The 21,621-nt window shown below is 41.9% G+C and overlaps 1 protein-coding gene across 7 annotated transcripts in view; it reads right to left on the bottom strand.

Annotated features, from left to right (window-relative positions):
- The window catches only part of COL14A1 (collagen type XIV alpha 1 chain), a 267,475-nt gene that overhangs the window by 5,328 nt on the left and 240,526 nt on the right, over nt 1–21,621 (bottom strand). For all 7 annotated transcript variants that reach the window (XM_059995120.1, XM_059995114.1, XM_059995119.1 and 4 more), the window contains one exon: nt 19,997–20,185. In XM_059995120.1, coding sequence (XP_059851103.1) covers nt 19,997–20,185 — 189 coding nt within the window. The remainder of the gene's footprint in view (nt 1–19,996; nt 20,186–21,621) is intronic.

Below are 21,621 nucleotides of genomic sequence, written 5' to 3'. Positions count from 1 at the left end.
AATAATTTGATAGGCAGCAGGCATGCAAGTGATCTAAAGTGTTTATAGTTACAAATAGCTTTTTTTTCCCTTCTAAGTGCAAGGCATGTTCACTGTAGGCAAATTAGAAGATACAAAAAGCAAGGACTCCAGTCCTAGAAAAGAATCACTTTTAACATCTTGGTTTGTAACTTCCAGAAAGAAAGGTATTGATGTAGTATTTGCTCTGGGAATAGCAGTGTTTTTCTACACTGCACATATACTGATGGTCCTTTCGTTTGACGTTTTGATGTCTGCTGTGTTCCTTGTTGACCACCTCTTGGGGTCAAGGTGGTATACCTGTCACCTTTAAAAAAGCCCTTCTTCCTTGTTAGCGGTCCTCAGGGCTGCTCGATCCACCTCAATGCTTCCCTAACATCCATGCCTATTGCATGTGGCCTTGGTGGTGTTTTCTGAGCTCACGGAAGACCAGTACTGCAGGAAGAGGGCAGGGCACTGAGCACCAAGCCTCTGACCTCCTGTTCTGAGACTCACTCTTCTCCTAGGAACTGACAGGAAGAGAGTTATTTCTCAAAAGTAAAACTACAATCATATCTGAGTTTAAAAATCACATAGACAAGCCAACATCTAATGCTCAATTGCTAAATCAAGTTGTTCAGACAGAAAATCACCATGAGTACGTCTACTGGGAGTTACCCAAATAGCTACTGGTTTAGCTAACTGGGTAATAACTGGAGTGAGTACTTTTATTTTTTTGTTTTATTTTTGGCTGTGTTGGGTCTTCGTTGCTGCGTGCGGGCTTTCTCTAGTTGCGGCGAGCGGAGGCTACGCTTCGTTGGGGTGCGTGGGATTCTCATTGCAGTGGCTTCTCTTGTTGTGGAGCACAGGCTCTAGGCGTGCGGGCTTCAGTAGTTGTGGCACGTGGGCTCAGTAGTTGTGGTGCCGGGGCTTAGTTGCTCCGCAGCATGTGGGATCTTCCCGAACCAGGGCTCAAACCTGTGTCCCCTGCATTGGCAGGCAGATTCTTAACCACTGTGCCACCAGAGAAGTCCTGTGAGTACTATTTTTAATAGGAGGTAGATGCTCCCTCACTTGCGAACAATTGTGCCCTAAAGTGCATCTGGAAATTTAGCAGAAATAGCCTCTTCTTCTGTGAGAGTTGGAGTTGCTTTCCCCACAGGGAACCACTGATTTTTAAAGAATTAAAACACAAGAAAATACACCGATGACTAACAGCAGGCTGCATGATTAAATGCACAGTGATTCAGAGGCCTCCCGTGACCTTACAGTACCTAAGGATCAATGGTAAGGACATGGCTTCCCCACAAGTGGAAGACGTAGGCTGAAGACAACATCCAGGACAGTATCCTTGGGAATAAGCCCCTGATAAGAGTTTCCTGACCTATCCTTTGCTTATTCACAAAGAATGCAAAAGGTGGGGAAGACTGGGGAGTAGAACGTCTGGTTGCTTTAATTCTCTAATTATGTAGAGAAAAGCAAGTGGCATTTGTTATTATCTGCAATACAAGTCAAAGTAAGAGAGGAAGGTCCTCAAAAGAATAGTCCAGCCCCTCAAGATGCCTTAAAAGAAAAAAAGAAAAAAAAGAAAGCTTTTAAGGATGTAGTTATATATTAACAGAGAATTTTAGATTTCCTTATCCTTGAAGTTATGAAATGTTCCAACTACATGTAGGCTAATATATCAATATTTGTCTATGTCTTCACTTGTGTTTCTCAGACTGAAGGAATACTCAGGTCCATGACAACCGATAAATCTTTCTTTTGGAATGAAAAAAACATGTTAAAAAACACCATTTAAGGGACTTCCCTGGTGGCCCAGTGGTTGAGAATCCGCCTGCCAATGCAGGGGACACGGGTTCGAGCCCTGGTCTGGGAAGATCCCACATGCCACAGAGCAACTAAGCCCGTGCGCCACAACTACTGAGCCTGTGCTCCAGAGCCTGTGAGCCACAACTACTGAGCCCGTGTGCCACAACTACTGAAGCCCGCGAGCCTAGAGCCCGTGCTCTACAACAAGAGAAGCCACCACAATGAGAAGCCTGCGCACCGCAACAAAGAGTAGCCCCCGCTTGCCCCAACTAGAGAAAGCCTGCACAGCAACGAAGACCCAACGCAGCCAACAATACATATATACATACATACATACATAGAGTTAAAAAAAACCCAGACAACCACTATTTAAGTACCTAAGATGAGGACTGAAATTGAAAGCTAAGCTTAGAGGCCTCAGATCTCTAAGAACAGAACTGGATATACTTTTGATAAGCCTTGTAGGCTGTGAGTAAAAGAAAGGAAATCAAATGTTCTAAAATGTCAGCCTGTGACTGTCCATGAAATGACAATAAAGTCTGGGCATAGTCATTCTTTACAGACAAAATGCAGTCATCGCCCATAATAAGGGCTCCCTCATACATCTCTTTTGTGAGGGTCCAAAGTGGGGCCATTTGGTGCTGAGATGGGGTCACCAGAGCAAAGACATGGGAACTCCTGAGTTCACAGGATATTCCCTCCTGAAATACCCTTTCCACCTTGGGTGTCTCCATACATACTCCTCATTCTTAAAGACTCAACTCAAAGCTTCTTTACAACCACAACAGGCAGAAGCACAACAAATTCAAGGATTATCTATCTCAATCATGGCTATATCCCCTACATTTCCATGGTGCCTTCCACATAGTACCTAACCCACAAATATTTACTGAATGAACAAATGAATGAATGAATGAATAAATAATTTGCTTCCGTATTACCTGTGCCTCCTTTGGCACTTATCCCATTGCACTGCTTGTTCTCATGTTCACCTCGCCCGGCACCATGAGCCTGATGACTGCAGGGACCATGCCTGATTTATTGCTCTAGTGTCAGACCCAAGCACAATCTCGCACATAGTAGGTGTCCAGTAAATACAGGAAGGCTAACTGAATGACTGAATGTCTACACCAAAACGCAGCTGACTGTTAGAAAGCAAGCATGACCTTTGAAGGATCAAAAAAAAAATTCCTTAGGCTGGAACTCTGCTTTTACTTTCACATGTCTGGCTTTTGTGAAAACTGTTTTTTTCTGACAAGCTCCTTATGTGGCAATATTAACTACTAGCGTTATTTAGAGATGAGTATCATGGACTCCAATTAAATTTAAGTTTCTGTCATTTTTTAAAAAATGAGCATAGGGACTTCCCAGGCGGCACAGTGGCTGAGAGTACACCTGCCAATGCAGGGGACACAGGTTTGAGCCCTGGTCTGGGAAGATCCCACATGCTGCGGAGCAACTAAGCCCGTGCTCCACAACTACTGAGCCTGCGCTCTAGAGCCCGCGAGCCACAACTGCTGAGCCCATGCGCTACAACTACTGAAGCCCGTGTGCCCAGAACCCATGTTCACAACAAGAGAAGCCACTGCAACGAGAAGCCCACGCACCACAACGAAGAGTAGCCCCTGGTCGCTGCAACTAGAGAAAGCCCGCACGCAGCAACGAAGACCCAACGCAGCCAAAAATAAATAAATAAAATTTTTTAAAAAATTGAGCATAGATGACATAAATGAAGATCTAACTTACTAAAAATATGATTTAGCTAAGATTAAAATATCCTTAGTTTTCTGTGGAGTTACCAAAAATATTTAGAATAGAATAAAATCTTTTCTATTATTTATTCGTTCATTCTTTTTTTCTTTTTTTAATGAGAATTTTTATGATCTACTCTCTTAGATCTTACTCTCATTAGAATTTTAAGATCTTGCTCTCTTCTTTCTTTCTTTTTTGAAACTTTTAAAATAGACTTTACTTTTTGAGGTTCACAGCAATACTGAATAGAATGTAGAGAGTTCCCGAATATCCCCACCCCCTACACTTGCATGGCCTCCGCCATTACCAACATCCCTCAGTAGAGTGGTATATTTGTCATATTCTTTCTTTTTTAAAAGTCTCATGAGAAACCACATCAGGGCTACCTGATTCTCCCTTACTACTAATCTAACACTGACCCTCCACTATTTTCTCTTACAGATCTACTAAGGCAGAGACATGTTTGTTCTAGTTCATCGTTATATTCCTAGTACCAGGCACATATTAGTCACTCAAGAAATATGATGAATGAATGAAATACAAGGTCTGATTACAGATTTTGACAAACCAAGGATGTGAACAGTTGGTGTGTCAGCTATTCCTATAAATGGCCTCACCAGGTTTTGAATGCTAGATGCTTTACATGTACAAACTCACTTAGTCTTCACAAGAACCAAGATGGCAGGCACTACTGTTAACCCTAAAAGAGGCCTGTGATTCAGAGAGGTTAAGTCGTTTGTCCTTAGCTAGTAAGTAACAGAGCCAAGATTTCAACATGGGCAGGTTGAGTCTGAGGCCTATACACTTAACCACAACACTCCCGGCCTCTCCATCCCAAGCTGGACCTAGAGGCTGAGTTTGTCTTGTTTGCTGTAGTCATGGCTTCCTGAACTGCCTGTCCAATCAATCTGCACATTTCCTCTGGTCCCACACTCAGAAATCAGCCCTGTGGTTATCATATTTCTTCAGCTTACTTCCCTTGGTTCACACACTTGCCCTCTGCTCGGAGCAATACTTGGGGTTGACTTTAATAGGATTTATCCTGCTCACACGGATGACTTGCCCAGGATCTGGCTTTTGGTTATCAGTTTCCTATTTTCCTTGGCCTGCTGGCCTCTGAGTGGGAAGATTTTACCCATTCCTATGGTCCCATGACCACACCAAGCACTCAGGCTGGAGTCTCATGCTACTCCGAGGAGCAGAGACATTCCCTCTTTATTCCAGACATTCGGAGCAACTCTCAGAATTTATGCCCAGGCAGATATGCAAGGCCTGGGTAATGTTTTCATTGTAATTCTACCAAGAAGCCACAGAAAATGTGAGACAAGGCTTCAGCTATGTTATTATATTGTCTGTTGCCTGGGAAATGGCTGGTGATAAATTCCAAGTATAGTCTGTTTTTCATTCAATGTATGCTTGAATGCCTGCTAGGTACAAGGTACTGGATCAAGTACCTAGCTACAAGGTGGCAGATTAATTGGACTCAATCCAACAAGTATTTAATGTCCTTTTCCAGCCTCTGCTATTTTTACATGCTTGGCCCATAGGATTAGTACCAGCATGTGGAGCTCCACATTTTGTGCTATGGTGGCCAAGACTGGAAAATACATATTGGTTTGTTTTTTTTTTTTTGCGGTATACGGGCCTCTCACTGTTGTGGCCTCTTCCGTTGCGGGGCACAGGCTCCGGACGCGCAGGCTCAGCGGCCATGGCTCACGGGCCCAGCCGCTCCGCAGCATGTGGGATCTTCCCGGACCGGGGCACGAACCGGTGTCCCCTGCATCGGCAGGCGGACTCTCAACCACTGCGCCACCAGGGAAGCCCCTACATATTGGTTTTAAATGTAAAAGAATCTTTGCAAACCACTGCTATGGGTCCCTCTCCCTACTGCCTTTTTCATAAAACAACTAGTCATCTAGTATGCCTCTATAATTCAGGGCTCAGCCAGGGAATGGTAAACCACTCTAGATCTTTCAGGCAGAGGGCATTTAATACAGGGATTTGGTTACATGGGTGACAGAAGGACTGAGAAACCAAACAGAAATGATGAGGCAACCCATAACATTAGCAACAGCAGGAAGCAACTATCACCCCTAGGTGTGCAGGGACAAAGAGAGGAAATGGTGTGCCTGGAGCTTTCTGGTAGGATCTAGAATGAGAGTGAGAGATGCTCCAGTGGAAGCAGGAGCCACACAGGGGCTGTAGCCACAGCTGGAGTGGCAGAGGAGGCAGGGGTGGGGCTAAGAGGAGAAATAGTCTGACTTTTCTCCTCCTCTTACCCTCTAATCCTCCGCGGTGCCTCCCATTGGCTGAACCTGCTCAGGAGCAGAGGGCAAAGAAGCCTGGAAACACAGTGATGCACAGCTAAAGGAGGGAGAGGAGCAAACCGAAAGCAAACTCCCAGTCCAGTCCTAATATCAGGTACTGAGAATTCAGAGTCAAAAGCATCCTTCCTGCCTGTCACAGGTCACCATGCAGTAAAGAGACAAACGAGTAGCTATAATGCGGTATGAGAATTGCAACAACAAAATATGAGGGCATCAAACTGAGGCATCTGTGGGGGATCTCAGAACGCTTTCCAATAGAGCTGACCATCGGAGTTAAGTCTTGAACAGCAGGCATTAGGCAAGGAAAGAAGGGATGGATGGAAATGCACATGCAAAGGCTTGCTGATGAGAGAGAACAGGGAGCGCCTGGGGAGCTAGAAATGGTTTGGAAGAGCTTTGGTGGCTGCTGGCTGGGGAGTGGTCTAGGTCACGTCAGGACAAATTTTGTGTATCAGACTGAATTTGAATATGGGCCCTTACGTGCAGAGAACTCCTTCAATACTTTCTACCTACCCTTTCCCCCCCCCCTTTTTTTTTGTTTGTAGTAAGTCATACTATTTTTCTTAAAGAGGAACTCAAACTGTTTAAGCTTCGGGACCCACAAAACATGGGTCTGCCTCTGCTGGATGCTACAAAGCAAGACAACTAGCTGAGATGGACCAGAATCCCACAGAGCACAACCCCACCAACAAACACTGTGTGGGCTTCCCTGGTGGCGCAGTGGTTGAGAGTCCGCCTGCCGATGCAGGGGACACCGGTTCGTGCCCAGGTCCGGGAAGATCCCACATGCCACGGAGCGGCTGGGCCCGTGAGCCATGGCCGCTGAGCCTGCGCGTCCAGAGTCTGTGCTCCACAACGGGAGAGGCCACAACAGTGAGAGGCCCGCGTACTGCACACACACAAAAAACAAAACAAAACCAAAAAAAACCACTGTGGTAGTCCCACTGAAAAGCTGAGGAAAATGCACTGAATCATTAAGTAGTGCTACCCAGTAGCCAAAGGAACCCACTCACCAGATCAAGAGCAAGACAACAGGATAGTTTGCACTTCAATGTTTTCTATCGCTCAGAGACATGATAGTATAGGCAGGAGGTCCTCAGGTCTTTTGACCACAGACATCTAAATTAGACACACTTACATTTGGGCAGTGGAGGGCAGGGGGAAGCACAGAGGGAGGAGGCAGTGAAGGAGGGAGAAGGGAGGACAGAGGAGAGAAGATGATGAGGTACCCAGCTCATCATCACACACTAACCCTATCTCGTTGTTTGCAGGTTGACAGTTCACAGCTGCAGAGGTGGAGCAAAAGAGAACAGGGATTAAATAGGGCACCAGGAATCCTGGTGTTTTGTCCATCTAGTTTTGCCACTGATATTATGACCTCATAGGTACATAATAAGAAGGTCAGACCAAACGCCAATCTATCACTTTCAGCTCCAAAGTTCTGATTGCTCTTCCTCAAATGCATATCATTTCCAGCACTGACTGCTGGGAAAATTATAAATGATACAAAGTTAGCAGGAAAATGAGCCAATTGCTGTAGCTTAAAAAATGAGTATTGTAGGTTCAGCACGGATATTCAGCCATTTGATGGTATTTAAATAGATATTTAAATTAGAGCTTGGTCTGGTCTTTATTCTTTACAGAACTGAAAAGTGATGTGATGCTCTCCACTCTCGGAAAAGAAGGGAGTTTTGTCAGGGCACTGGGACAAGGCCAGGGTCTATGGAGTTTAAAACAAAATGTGTTATGGCCAACAGCCCTTCATAATAAGCATGAAGAATCACTATTAAGGTAAATACATCCTATATCTAGGATGCTCATCATGTTTTTCTGAGCTAGTAAAAAGTCCAGAAAAGTCAAATTACTTTGCTATATTCACATAATAATTTAATGTCTAAGTTAAATCTAGAACCAATGAAAATGGAAAGGGTTAATGAATGTATCTTCTCTATGTATGTTTTCACCCATGTACACAAATGCATTTGGTATACTTATTTATTATAATGTACTTATTGCTTTAAAAGCCATGTCAAAAAATTCACTGAAAATGGTTTATCATAGCTAATATAAACAGCTTTAGTTTTATCCTATAAACTAGTACATGGTATACTTCCATTTCACTTGTTTATGTTCAAGGCCAGAAATTTAGAAAATGACAAAACACATTTCTACATTTAAAAGATAGGGAGTGGGGAAAAGAGAATTGGATGAAGGACGTCAAAATGTACAAACTTCCACTTATAAGATAAATAAGTACTAGGGATGGAAAGTATGACATGATAAAAATAATTAATACTGCTGTGTCTATATATGTAAATTGTCAAGAGAGTAAATCCTAAGAGAAAAATATTTTCTCAAGAAAAAATCATTTTTTTCCAATTTCTTTAATTTTGTATATCTACCAGATAATGGATATTCACTAAACTTACTGTGGTAACCATTTCATGGCGTATGTAAGCCAAATCATTATGCTATATGCCTTAAGCTTATACAGTGTATGTTAATTATATCTCAATAAAACTGGAAGAAAACATGATAAAAAATAAAGTAAAGGGAGTCTCTCTCTTTCTCTATTTCCAGATTTGTGTGTGTACACGTGCACACACACACACACACACACACACACACACACAGAGGCAACATAGGCAGAAGATCCTTTGACCTTTTTACCACAGACATCTAAATTAGACACACTTAAATCTGGGCACTGAAAAATCCAATGCTTTTTCTATGTATTTAGGAAATGCATATAAAATATATCCAGTATAACCAAAACTTCTATTTAAAAATTTCACCCTGCTTTTCCAGCTAAAATTATATGATGATGATTTGAAGAAAATGCTGACGCTGTCAACTTGGCAGTCATTGGCTATTAACAGGATGTCTTTAGATTGATGAACTAAACCACATGGGCTTCTGCTTTTATCATGGCTCTAGGGCTGAATGAGAAATGGCAGCCAAAAAGCTAGCCAAGTGGTAGTTAACACCATAAATCACTTATGAGTCATGAAATAGCTATCAGATAACAGGTATTATGAGGAATAAAAGGAAAACAGACATTAAATTTGGTTTGTGGGGAGCATGTAGTCTCATTGGTGAAACAGGATTAACAGAGGTGAAACCAATAAAGGACAATTCAAGAAAGTATATTCTACCTTGGCGCTAAACAACATGTTTTACACGGTAATGAGGTAGGGATCGGCCATCCATTCATTTGTCAAATATGTGTTCAGCTCCTTTGTGGAGGATGCAGAGATGAAAGGCACAGTCCCATTCAAGGAACTCACAGTCCAGTGGGAAGACAGACAAGTACACCAACAATTACAATATAACGGGAAACTGCTATGATGGAGGCATGTGTTTGGGGACCAGGGAGTACAAACGAGAGAGATGTTACTCAGATCTTCCACCTGTTCATCCAGTTGGAATAATGTAGTGTAGCAACAACAAACACACTGGCCAAACAAATAAACCACAGTGAGGGATGAGTGGTCTGGCAGAGTTGACTCTTGAGATGAGTTTCAAAATTTGAGTCTGATTGAGCCAGAGGAGGAAAGAGAGCTCTGGGGAGTCAGAATAACATGTGAAAATCCATGAAAGGCTATAAGAACAGGGCACAACAGGAATCAGCCCTGAGTATGGAAAGGAAAAGGCATGTATGAAGATGTGGTAAACTGAAACAGTGGTCTGAATTCTTCACTATTCTGCAATAGAATTATGCATCTGTTCTCTTGCAACAGGCTCATGCATCTCCCTAGCCCTTGGATTTTGACTTGGCCGTGTGACTTGCTTCAACCAATGGGATATCAGTGGGCAATGATGCGAACAGAGGTTTGAAATATGACTGGTGGGTGGGTTGCCCTGTTTATTTCTGCCAATGCCATAAGGAGAACATAGTCTAGGGAGCTACTGCCCCCCCAGCCAGGGCCCCAGCAGAGCAGAGCTGCCCTTGCCTCCCACAGACATGTGGTGAGAAATAATATCTATTGCTGTATGTTACTGAGATTTTTGTGGTTTGTTACGCAGCAAAAGCTGACTCATACTGAGAGCCCTGAGTAGTTCAGTTTGGCTAGAGCAAAGGGTACAGACTTGAAGTGAAGCTGACTGGGAAACATAACCTGGGACTACACAAAGATATCTTCCTGAGATGGCATTAACATTGGGCAGTATTTCTAGCATATTACCCGTTACCTAAGACAAGGACTGAAATCCAATGCAAAGAATCTGCTACAACCTACTACACAGACATTCCAATTAAGGATTTCAAAAAAAATTTAAGCTACAGAAACAACTATATCAGTTTTCATGGCAAAAAGTAAACAAAACAACAGTTACAGTTTTTTGTTATTGTAATAGTCATATTACAGTAGTACGAAGAGTGGGGACACAATTTAATGATAATTTTAATTTGTCAATGCCTTTTTAAAATAATTCTTTGTGTTTGACTGGCAAATGATTTTACCCTGATTACAATGAATTCCAGAAATAGGGACACGAAAAGTGTTAGTCTACAAAAAGCCTTTTCCAATAGGTGCTACTCTTTCAAGGTGCTTAAATCTACATCTTATATTTCCCTCTAAAAAGCTGTATCTGGCATTTGAATACTTTAAAGGAGGAGGGGGAGAAAGACACCCATTTAAATGGCAAAAACAGGCAGACACAGCATGAGCCAACCCTCCACAAGTGCACTAGAAGTCAGACTGTGTGGAAATCATTCTTACAGATGAAAGCATCACCGTGGTTACATGGCAAGGGCAGAAAACCTTGGATGAATTTAGAACAATGTGATTAAATACATACTCACAAATTCTATGCTCCTCCCTTCAAAGGTACAGCTTAGCCCCCCTCTACTTGAGCATGGGCAGGGCTTAGTGACTCCCTCCTAATAAAGAGAATATGATGAAAGCAAAGCTGTGACTTCTAGGACTAGTTACAAAAGGTACTGTGGACTCATCCCTGCTCTCTTGCAGGGATTACTGGCTCTGAGGAAAGCAGCAGCCATGCTGTGAGAACATCCAAGCATCCCTATGGAGAGACTTGTCCTTCCCATGCAAATATAAGCAGAGTAGTCAGGGAGGGCCTGAGACCCTGCTAATCATTCCTGATAGTGAGTGAGCCAGCCATCCTGGAAGCAGCTCTGCCAGCCCCATTTGAGCCTCCAGCTAACTGTAGCCCTGACTGACATCTTAACTGCAACCTCATGAGAGACCCTGAGCCAGAAGCACCCAGCTAAACTATTCCTGAATCCCAGACCCATAAAATCCACGATTATATATGTTTTGTTGTTTTAAGCTTCTAAGTTTTAGAGTAATTTGTTCATAGTAATAGATCAATACATAGGGCTTCTTTCTGCAGCCATGGTAAATGCAAAGGGTCATTCTGTAACAGGAAAAAAACCCAACAATCTACAAAATAAAAGATGGTACAAAGAGATAAAGAGATAGAGCATTCATTGTCAATGCCTTAAGGTCACTATACATTAGGAAAACACAATCCATCAAACCTTCAGAGAAAGGTCTTATTCCAAAGGACATTCAAACTGGACTTTACCGGATAATTAATGGGTGTCAAAAGAGAAAACTATTTCCCTGGAATTCATCTCTCAGGATATGAGAGGGAGGGGATAGGAAAGCAAGAGAGGAAGAAGACAAACATGTATTTCAGCAGATTTTTATCAGCAATGAAAAGACGATGTCTCATGCAGCTGAGTATCAACCATAACACAACATCACAGGGAAGACTTGTAAATATTTAAGCATCAACCAGTAACTTATTATGAGAGCTCTACTGGCCCTCTATCTTTCATCACGTTGATCTGTCCCATAAAGAGAATTTTTCCAGGAATAAACCAGGATACAAGGGACATTAAGAAGTTTCACAGATGCTTACCATTGAGGCATTCCTGGCTCACAACTACTATGCTTCACTTCTGAATTTGTGACCCAAGTTTTCTGCCAAATGTATCGTCTATGCCAACAGCTCTTTTCAGCCACAGGAATTGAACATAAGAACCCTACTTCTCTCACCCAGCTTTGAATCCATTGGGGACCTAGCTTTTTCTCTAGACTTCTCAGCCCTGTGGATTCACAGTAAACTGTGGCACGAGCATAAGGGACTCAGTGTTAGCTTTAGTGTGTCATCTGCTGCCCTGACAGCCACTTCTCTGTCTCTGAAAGGTGGTGTCACTGACTTAACGGCAACCAGAAGATGGCCGATTCCTTTTCTATCTGTGTTTGCTTAGGGGAGTTCAGTTGTGTTTCATCTTATCCTTCTCCCATCCCCCTTTTCTCATTTTCTGAAACGAAGACAATCTTTTTCAAGCTAACCACAGAACCTGACTGATAAAAATTGATCTCTAAAGATTGTCTTTCTTTACATCCAGTCATTAGAAATTTGGTCTTCGGTGGCAGGGAAAGCTCAAGGAGAGACATTTTCCAACTTCAAGAGTCACTCAGGGATTTTATCCTCAAAGAACAATAACAAATTAATCCTGAGAGCCAACAGAGGTTAGAAACTGCCCTAGCGTCAAGCTTTTAGACAAACGTGATATTTTCTCTTGATTAAAATGACATTCCAGGGCTTCCCTGGTGGCGCAGTGGTTGAGAGTCCGCCTGCCAATGCAGGGGACACGGGTTTGTGGCCTGGTCCGGGAAGATCCCACATGCCGCGGAGCGGCTGGGCCCGTGAGCCATGGCCACTGAACCTGTGCGTCTGGAGCCTCTGCTCCGCAACGGGAGAGGCCACAAAAGTGAGAGGCCGGCGTACCGCAAAAAAAAAAAAAAAAAAAAAATGACATTCCAATATTAATATTTTTTAATCCTCAATAATAATATTGGAGTGACTAGAGCTCTTACATCCAAAAGATTTGATCCCACAGAGTAGACGTAAAGTGCTCATGAAATTTACAGAAACTAATGAAGTCCAGCAAAGGGAAAGTCTTTGCAATGATAACTTCCAGTCATTTCCAGTAAACTTTTTTTCAGGTGCTGGCATAGGGAAAGACATGACCCCGTCTAGTAGGAAAAAGGACATAATGAAAAATCAAGAGATGTGTTAACCAAAAAACATGTGCCTGAAAAAGTAGGAGAAGGTAATTTACATTTATTTGCATAATGCCAGTGATGTACTTGCTATCTTAATAGATCTTCACTGTGAACACAATAGAGACAAATGCAGAGACATAAGTAATTGATAAAGCTCAACTATATCACCTTGAATTTGGAACTGTTGCATTTTAATAATTCTTAAATACAAGTACATTTTGATTTATTCTTTATGTTTCCATTGTAGTTATGCTGGAAATCTGTATATTGGAATAAAGTATTTGACCATAAATTACTCTCCTTTTACTTCTTTATATTACATAGTACGACATTCTATTTTTTTAAAATTATGTGTGAAGGCAGGTAATATTTATTATCTATAAGTTTCAGTTTAGAACAGTAACAGAAATGTTGCAAATTATTTGTTATAAATAGGAGACAATATGTTTGCTAGGGCTGAGAATCATGGCTTTATAGGTTTCAAGTCCCTTCCCACCTCAGGACCTTTGCACATGCTATTGCTGTCTTTGCCTAGAATGCCCTCTTCTGACTTTCTTTCTTACTGATATGGCAAACTCCTAAACTTTCAGGTCTCGGTTAAAACAGCACTGACTCAACAGAGTAAGTCAGAGTCCCCTCTTCCATGTTCATAGAGCAACCTACATTTTTTCATAACACATAAAAACTGAAATTAAGCTATTCATGTATTTTTTTGTTTAATATCTGTCTCTATGCAAAGTACATAAAAGGCAAGAGCTGTATCCCCTGTTTACCACTGTGCTGTTAACACCCAACACCAGGCCTGACATGTAGTAGATGCTCAGTAAGTGCTGGTTAAATGAATGAATGAAGATTCAGAAAGATTAAGCAGCCAAGATTACATAGCTAGTATGTGGCAAAGTTAGGATCCTAACCCATATGTGATTGATGCCCCAAACTGCATTCTTTCCTTCCCATCATGCTGTTTCCAGCTAAAGCAGCATCACGCATAGTAAGGTGAAAACGGTTTCTCTTCTAAAATATCAGAAGTGAAACAAGATTAAATTACTTTGTTCCAGGTTTCTCCCTATTTGCCCCCAGGCTGAGACACTATAATAGAAGTATAACTTCTATGGCCAGATCCATGACCAATTTCCCTATAGGTTACTGCCCTACTGGGCCTATGCTAAAATCCAGAAGAACTGTCAAGTGCCAAAATATATAACCGTAAAAAATGCTTTTATCAGGGACTTCCCTCATGTCCCAGTGGTTAAGAATCCACCTGCCAATGCAGGGGACACAGGTTTGAGCTCTGGTCCGGGAAGATCCCACATGCCGTGGAGCAACTAAGCCCATGAGCCACAATGACTGAGCCCACGTGCCACAACTACTGAAGTCTGCGCGCCTAGAGCCCGTGCTCCGCAACAAGAGAAGCCACTGCAATGAGAAGCCCGCGCACCGCAACGAAGAGTAGCCCCTACTCGCTGCAACTAGAGAAAGCCCACGTGCAGCAACGAAGACCCAGCGCAGCCAAAAATAATAAATTTTTTAAAAAGTGTCTTTATCATGTTCATAGGTACCCAAAACAGGTCACCTGACTTCTCAAAGCTGGTCATCTGCCAGGTCACGGATGCCCCAAGGCTATCCAAACACAGCAGAACAGAATGCATTAAGAAGCTTGCAAATAGTACAACTATAACCCACTAAAACACTGGTTAGTGTAGCAGTTCACATGCTATTAACTGTGGATATTAGGAGCCATAATGAAACAGGGTTCACCAAACCCTGCACAGTGCTGGCCTCCTCTGTGAAACGCCTGCCAAGCAATGAATTTAAAGGTGACAACAGGGCAGAGGTGAGCAAGCACAGATATTCTGGAATCATACACATCTGGATTCAAATTCTGGTCTCCTGCTGTTCAGCTGTGTGGCCTTTGTGACAATTGACCATCTGGCTGAGCCTCAGTTTCCTCACCTAAAAATGGGGCTAATACGGATCTCATAAAAGTTTTATGAACATTAAAAATATACTAAGCAACTGCTGGCTTATTAAGTAATTGCTTAATAAATGATAGCACCGTTTCTTATCAAAGGCCACAGTGCTGTCTTCCTCTAACTTCTGACAGCATGTACTTTCCATATAACTTGCTTAGCAGTTGCCATCTCCCTACTTGTACATTCAGTTAATATATCATATTCTTTCCTTATCCAAACCGTGTCTTCTATTTTATCCAAATGAGGTTGTATATATGGGACCGAGCACAATATTGCCAGATGCATCTGGCGCCTAACATAACAAGCAAAAGCCATAAATCATAGTATTATCTCACACACTGCCCAGCCAAGAGCCTTACATAAACCTTGAATTTCATAAATATTTGTTGATTTATTATAGAAAATAAACCAGCTATGAATTCCAGCTGTTATGGATATACAATCTAAACATGAAAATCTTTAGTTGGGTGGTTCCTCTGATCCAGTATATTTTGGAGAATCATGGAAACTGAAGGAGTTGCATGAAGACTGAAATCAGGGAAATTTCCCAGTTCTTTTCAGATAAATAAGTAAACTGAATTTTGTGGAATCTAGACCAACTAAGCTACTGTTGTCTGGGTTCACAGATGGTTCAAGATATCAGTGTGGATAATGAACATGTAAATAAATGGAAAAAGGAAATCATCAGATTGGTCATCTGGGAATGACATGCAGAGATCACAATTAGAAATTGAGTTGTCAAGACGATCTCGTTAGAATCACACAAGGCTAACTGGAGAGTGAGTTTAAGTCAGAATAGATAGGACTCAATTGTCCCAGTTCAGGGAACAACAGAGGAACCTCAGAGCTGATCCCACCCATTTTTCTAAATTTTGGAAGCCAGGCTACAGAGCCATTTACCTGAAGATGGTGCAGTTTAATGGGGGAAGGCAGCGAAAATGTAGCCTAGTCCATGGAGGAATCGCTTTTCTCTGCCATAAGTTAACAGTGAGGAGAGAAAGCAGGCGCGTCACATTTTGCTTCTGTGATGCAAGTGGAACCCCTTCAATTCTGGGTGCCAATAATGAGCCAAGTCTCAGCTGGAGTTTAAGCTTTGGAGGAACAATGTGGGCTGCAGGATCTCTCTGAATCATTAAAGTCTGAGGATTCTCTTTCTACTACAACCTATGGGAGAAGACAGCTAAGAGACTGTTCCACACAATCTTATGAAAAATACTTTAAGTTAAAGGAGACAAAGGGTTAATGAGAGCGAGAAAGACAATCAGATGGAGTGAAAATACAGTCTTCTGTTAGGAAATAAGGCAAGTCGTGAATGGTCGTCTACTTCGCCGAGCTGATGTGGAAGGAATGTTTGCAATTTCTATTCTCTAAAAATGCATATTCTTTGGATATTTCAGTGATAAGAATGGCGTTAATCAGGGGCTTCCCTGGTGGCGCAGTGGTTGAGAGTCCGCCTTGCCGATGCAGGGGACACGGGTTCGTGCCCCGGTCGGGGAGGATCCCACATGCCGTGGAGCGGCTGGGCCCGTGAGCCATGGCCGCTGAGCCTGCGCGTCCGGAGCCTGTGCTCCGCAACGGGAGAGGCCACAACAGTGAGAGGCCCGCGGACCGCAAAAAAAAAAAAAAAAAAAAAAAAAAGAATGGCGTTAATCAAAGATCTTGAACTAGAACAGTGTATTTCAAACTGAGGTCATAAAACCCAAAGGTGCCCCTTAGCCATTTTTTTTTAATTTTTATATTGGAATATAGTTGATATACAATGTTGTATTAGTTTCAGGTGCAAAGCAAAGTGACTTAGTTATACATATACATATATCTCTTCTTTTTCAGATTCTTTTCCCGTATAGGTTATTACAGAGTATTGAACAGAATTCCCCATGCTGCCCCTCAGCCTTTTAACAAAAGAAAACAGGAAACAATAGTAAGGGAAAGTATTATTTCTATTTGCCTCAGTTATATAAGTTTGAATGCACACACATGCACATGCATACAGCATCATGATGTAAAGTGTATTTCTTCTTGTTCATTATGTTTAAGAAGTTTGAAAAACTTTTGAAAAATTAGAATAGAGAAATCAGATGGAGTACTTCTGGTGAAAAATTAGCCGTATCAATAGAGTCATGAATTTTTTTTTAATGAAGACTCAGCAGAAAGTGAGGTTCCCCTCAATGCTATGCCAGAATCTCAACACCCATATTTCTTACAGTCTTACTTTTGTAGCTTATTATTTGTCTAAGTACACCGCCTAGTAATAGCACTTATTTTTACTCATTATAATAAAGTGTCCTTTTAAAATTGTATTCTACACTATAGTGATAATCATATTTTATACAGAAGAAAAATCAAACTGATCTCTGGTTTTTATTTCCAGTCCTGACATTGGCTGACTTCTAGCCTCTTTGGGCCTTGATATCTTTATAAGTTTCTTTTTTATATAAAATGAGAGGGTCAGGAGAAAAGATGGCTGAAGTTTCTTCAGTTTTAAAATTCTATTGTTTTGATTTCGTGGAAAGGCAGACATTTTTCTGTATCAATCTTTTCTGGGTTTTTGGACCACAAGGCTAATATCAAAATATGAATCACTTTGCTGTATACGTGAAACTAACACAGCATGGTAAATCAACTATACTTCAATAAATACTTTTTAAAAAAAATTATTGTGCTCCTTGCAACCATGAATCCCAATTGCAACAGGATTGAAATACTCTGCTGGGAATGAAAAGTGCCCTGGGCGCTGGCCTATAAACCCCTACCTTAAACCCCAAAGCGCACCCTCCCAGTTGGTGATCAACCAAAATCACCTTCCCTCATGCTCAGAGGGCATTTCTCACTTTCTTTTACTGTCATCCTACCTGTGTTTGTGAAATACAGGATTTTGCTTATCTACTATACTCTTTCGGAATATATACATACATGTATGTCAGCAAATTATATCATGGAAATTCATATTTTGAGGGCTGTCTGGACCACTGTTTGAGGATCCTTGGCTGACTCTTCTCTGATCTAAGCATTCAAGTGTTCTTGCAGAGCAGGAAAGACTCAGTCTGGCAGGAACGAGGACAGGACTTCCAAAAAGAACAAAGACAACTTGTGACTTGCCGAGTGTGACTCAGGCGCTGGCTCTGTGCTCCCTGAGTCACAGCTGATCCATCACCAACCCCATTAGAGGGTGTCCTGTTGACAGAGGTGGCCACCTTCCTGGCTGCCAGATCGCTGGTACACTGCGAGGAAATTATGTCCTTCTCTACATCTGCTGATTTAGTGCCCTGGCACAGGAAAACCCTTTAGAAAGGAAAATCAGAACTGGGTTGCAATCAAAGCAACAATTATCTGATGAGGACCTATTATTGCACAGCAATTCAGACCTGAGCCCTGCTTTCTGCCATCATGCTGTTCATTAACATGTGATGACTGCTAAAATGGGTGGGAGAGATGGTCAGAGCATCAGGTATTCAGGGGGTGGAGACATCTGTTGGTCCAGAACAATCAACAAAAACTTCATGCATGAGACAAGGGTTAAGCTGAGCCTTGAACTAAGAGTGAGATTCACATAAGGCAGGGAAAGGAAAGGACATTTCCAAAGGGGGAAGAACAAAGTGTCCAAAAGTACAAAGGCAGAAATGCACATGGCCTGTTGGCATGGATCAAGAATAAACATGAGATATTATCTTGGTAATCTGCATTTTACATCTCAAGTTTGATCAAAGAAGTATATCCTACCCATCTCATTAAAGCAATATGACTCACAAGAGCAGATAGGTACTAGTTAGCTTTTCTCCCAATCTACATTCCATAAAATTGTGTCCTAGAAAATACTTTTATTGGTTATCTCTTTTCCTGTCACTTTCTTTGTGGCTGATACGTAACCCCTTTTCCCACTCCTCTTTGACCTGATCTGCTTCTGGAGTGGGAGATCTTGGCCAATTACAGGATAGGGTGAAATTCAATCGAAAGAATCCATTATTGTATTACACAACACTGCTAAGACCTGTAAAGGGTAGAAGAAAAGGCTAAGTAGGATCTCTATTTGAAAGAAACTTTAGTAGGAAAGATTAAACATTGGCCCATGGAACTGTTAAATAAAATACTGCCTCATGTTATAGGAAGATGAGCCACAAACAGTATTTAATTTGAAGTTTAGAACTGGCATGGTCTACATAAGCACATGTAAATCATATGTTGATATGACTCATGCCTTACCTCAAGGCTGACCGTTGCCTGGTATGGGCACTGCACAAAAAAATGTACCAGACCTAGGAAGTGAGTTCTCTACTTGCCATGACACATGTGGACAAAGAATGCTGCTTGCCATACGAGCAAACAAAAGATGTTGTGTCCATCAAGCCAGCAGCCACTACGGCTGCCCCCACCAGTGCACCCTGAGGAGATTCAGGATGGAAAGGAACAGAATACTGGCTCTAGGTAGTTAAGGTTCGTATCAAAGGAATGATTTCAATGAGCCCAGACTCTTGCATCTTCCCATTCATAGGAAAGTGCTAAACTCATTAATTTGAGATGCCTGTTTTTCCTTAATTAACAGTTCTCTTTTGATGTTCCCACTACCTGGTTTTTGTTGCAAAACTCCTACAAATCCAGGTCCTCCTTCATCTCTTCGGAGCAGCTCCTCAGACCCATCTGAGAGGCTGCATCCCAGGCTTAAGTCCTCAGTGAGTCCGCCAAATAAAACATAATTCTCAACTTTTAGGTTGTGTGTGTGTTTTTTTTTCAGTTGACACATATGTTTGATGCTACATCTGTCCAGAGTGGGGTATCATGTTGTAATTCTACCTGGATGGGCATATTTTTTTTAATTCATCCATCTAGTGGGGACCTCTTTCTCTCATGAGCTCAAAAGCCTTTTAGAGGTGAATTGGGGTTTCTGATCCTCCCTTTGCATACAAGCAGACGTGGCTCTTAATAAACATTCTGTGATTACTCAATTTTCTCAATATTGGGAATTAATAAACAAGAAGCTGAAGAATAGATGGAATAGAATTAATTTAGGTCCATTATTTGGAACTTTATCATTGCATAAGCACCACCGTTACAGTCTTGTTTCGGCGCACTCAGTGAGAGGAGTGGTCCAGCTTACCTCGTTCTCCTGGGGTCCCTGGCACACCCGCATTTCCTGGGAAGCCTGGGGCACCTGGGGGTCCTTGTTCACCAGGGGTTCCAGGTGAGCCTGGTCTCCCAGGCTCTCCAGGAGGCCCTTGGATGGTCCGAATTGATGTTGACTGGCTGGGAATCTGGTTGAGGATGGCTGTGTACCTGGCCATATGACCTGAGACACAAAGGACAAAGAAGCATTCGATGAACTGTCACACTTAGAAAGGGAGAACTGAAGGTATTATCTGTCAAGGTTCCAAACAATTCTGTTAGACACCCACCAATAGGAAGAAGCACATCCCTCTGAAATAAGTTGATTTCCAACTGAAAACTTTTTGCATTTTACTTCGGATGATATTAACAGCTGGACTGTATTCAAGTCGCATCTCATGTGTTTGGAATTCCACAGCTCACGTCAGCATCTCAGTAAACATCACTGACCAGAAATCATAAATTTTATCTTCACCCCCAACATTTATCTGACCCCTAAATCCTCACCCAGCTGCCCCTTTTCCCCAGCGATTTCCACCCAAGTAATATGTCTTTCTTCCAACCCACAAAGCCTGTCCCACCCTCTTGCTCAGTAATCCCCAGACAAGTGCTCTGTTTCAACTCATTTCTTCATTGCCAAGGCTTTTTGCAGAAACCTTTACTTGGGTCCCAGCTGCAGAAACTCTGAATAGCTTTATTTTTAAAAAAAATCTGGTGCTCTCTCCCAGAATCCCTTAACTCAGCTGTGCCTGGAAGAATGTATTTTAATAATTAGAAGTATAGATTGAGAAAGTATTTGATACCATAATGCCCCATTTTTCAGCATCATCAGGAGATAACATTTTCCCAAAGAAGTGAACTTTCCAGATGACTGTCATTTATTCCTTTGTAAACATTGAACCCTAAATAAAGAATAGTAACCATTTTTAGAGGGATGATTTCTAAGATATAGTCAATGCGTTCTTAAGCATAGGACCATGACTGTAAGTAGGATTGGCCTCCTGATGACCCAGGAGCCATTAGTAGGCATGTCCATGAATGTTTGGGTGGGATCAGACATTTCCACATCTGCTTTTTCAGCTTCCTCCTTTGATAAAAGGGCCATCCTTTATTATTGATACTTCTCTAGCTGTCATCACCTCAGCCTCACACAGCTTCTCACATAAACTTTCCTAGCATAATTCAGATCTGGACTAAAAACCAGGTAACTGAGCATGTGAGGAATTCTATGCTAAATGATAATCAAGTTCTGAGGTGAAGCCTAAGGAAGGAAATAAGAAGCCCAGAGAAACGTGAAGAGGTGTGTGGGCAGATGATTGAGGTACCAGAAATAAAGCTTCTGGGTGGGTTGGGTTTTGCTCATAGACTGGCATAAAATCTCTTCTATTTTTTTCCTCTGACAAGGACATTGACAGGCAGGGCCTCCCTATTTTACTGACATGTTTCAGCTCTTGTATAACCCCTGTTGGTTTCTATTTCCTAGAAGTTATTCACAAGAATCTGAGAATTGCTGATGGGAAAAACTGCATTTTGGACTCTCAATTTTTAGGGCATGTTTCAAATAATCACATATTTATATAAGACTTTTATTCTACAGTGGAATAAGATAGCAACTATTGT

Source organism: Delphinus delphis, chromosome 17, assembly GCF_949987515.2.
Source record: "Delphinus delphis chromosome 17, mDelDel1.2, whole genome shotgun sequence".
Lineage (NCBI taxonomy): Eukaryota > Metazoa > Chordata > Mammalia > Artiodactyla > Delphinidae > Delphinus > Delphinus delphis.
Note: the sequence above shows the minus strand (reverse complement) of the source record. Positions and strands in the feature narration are given on the sequence as shown.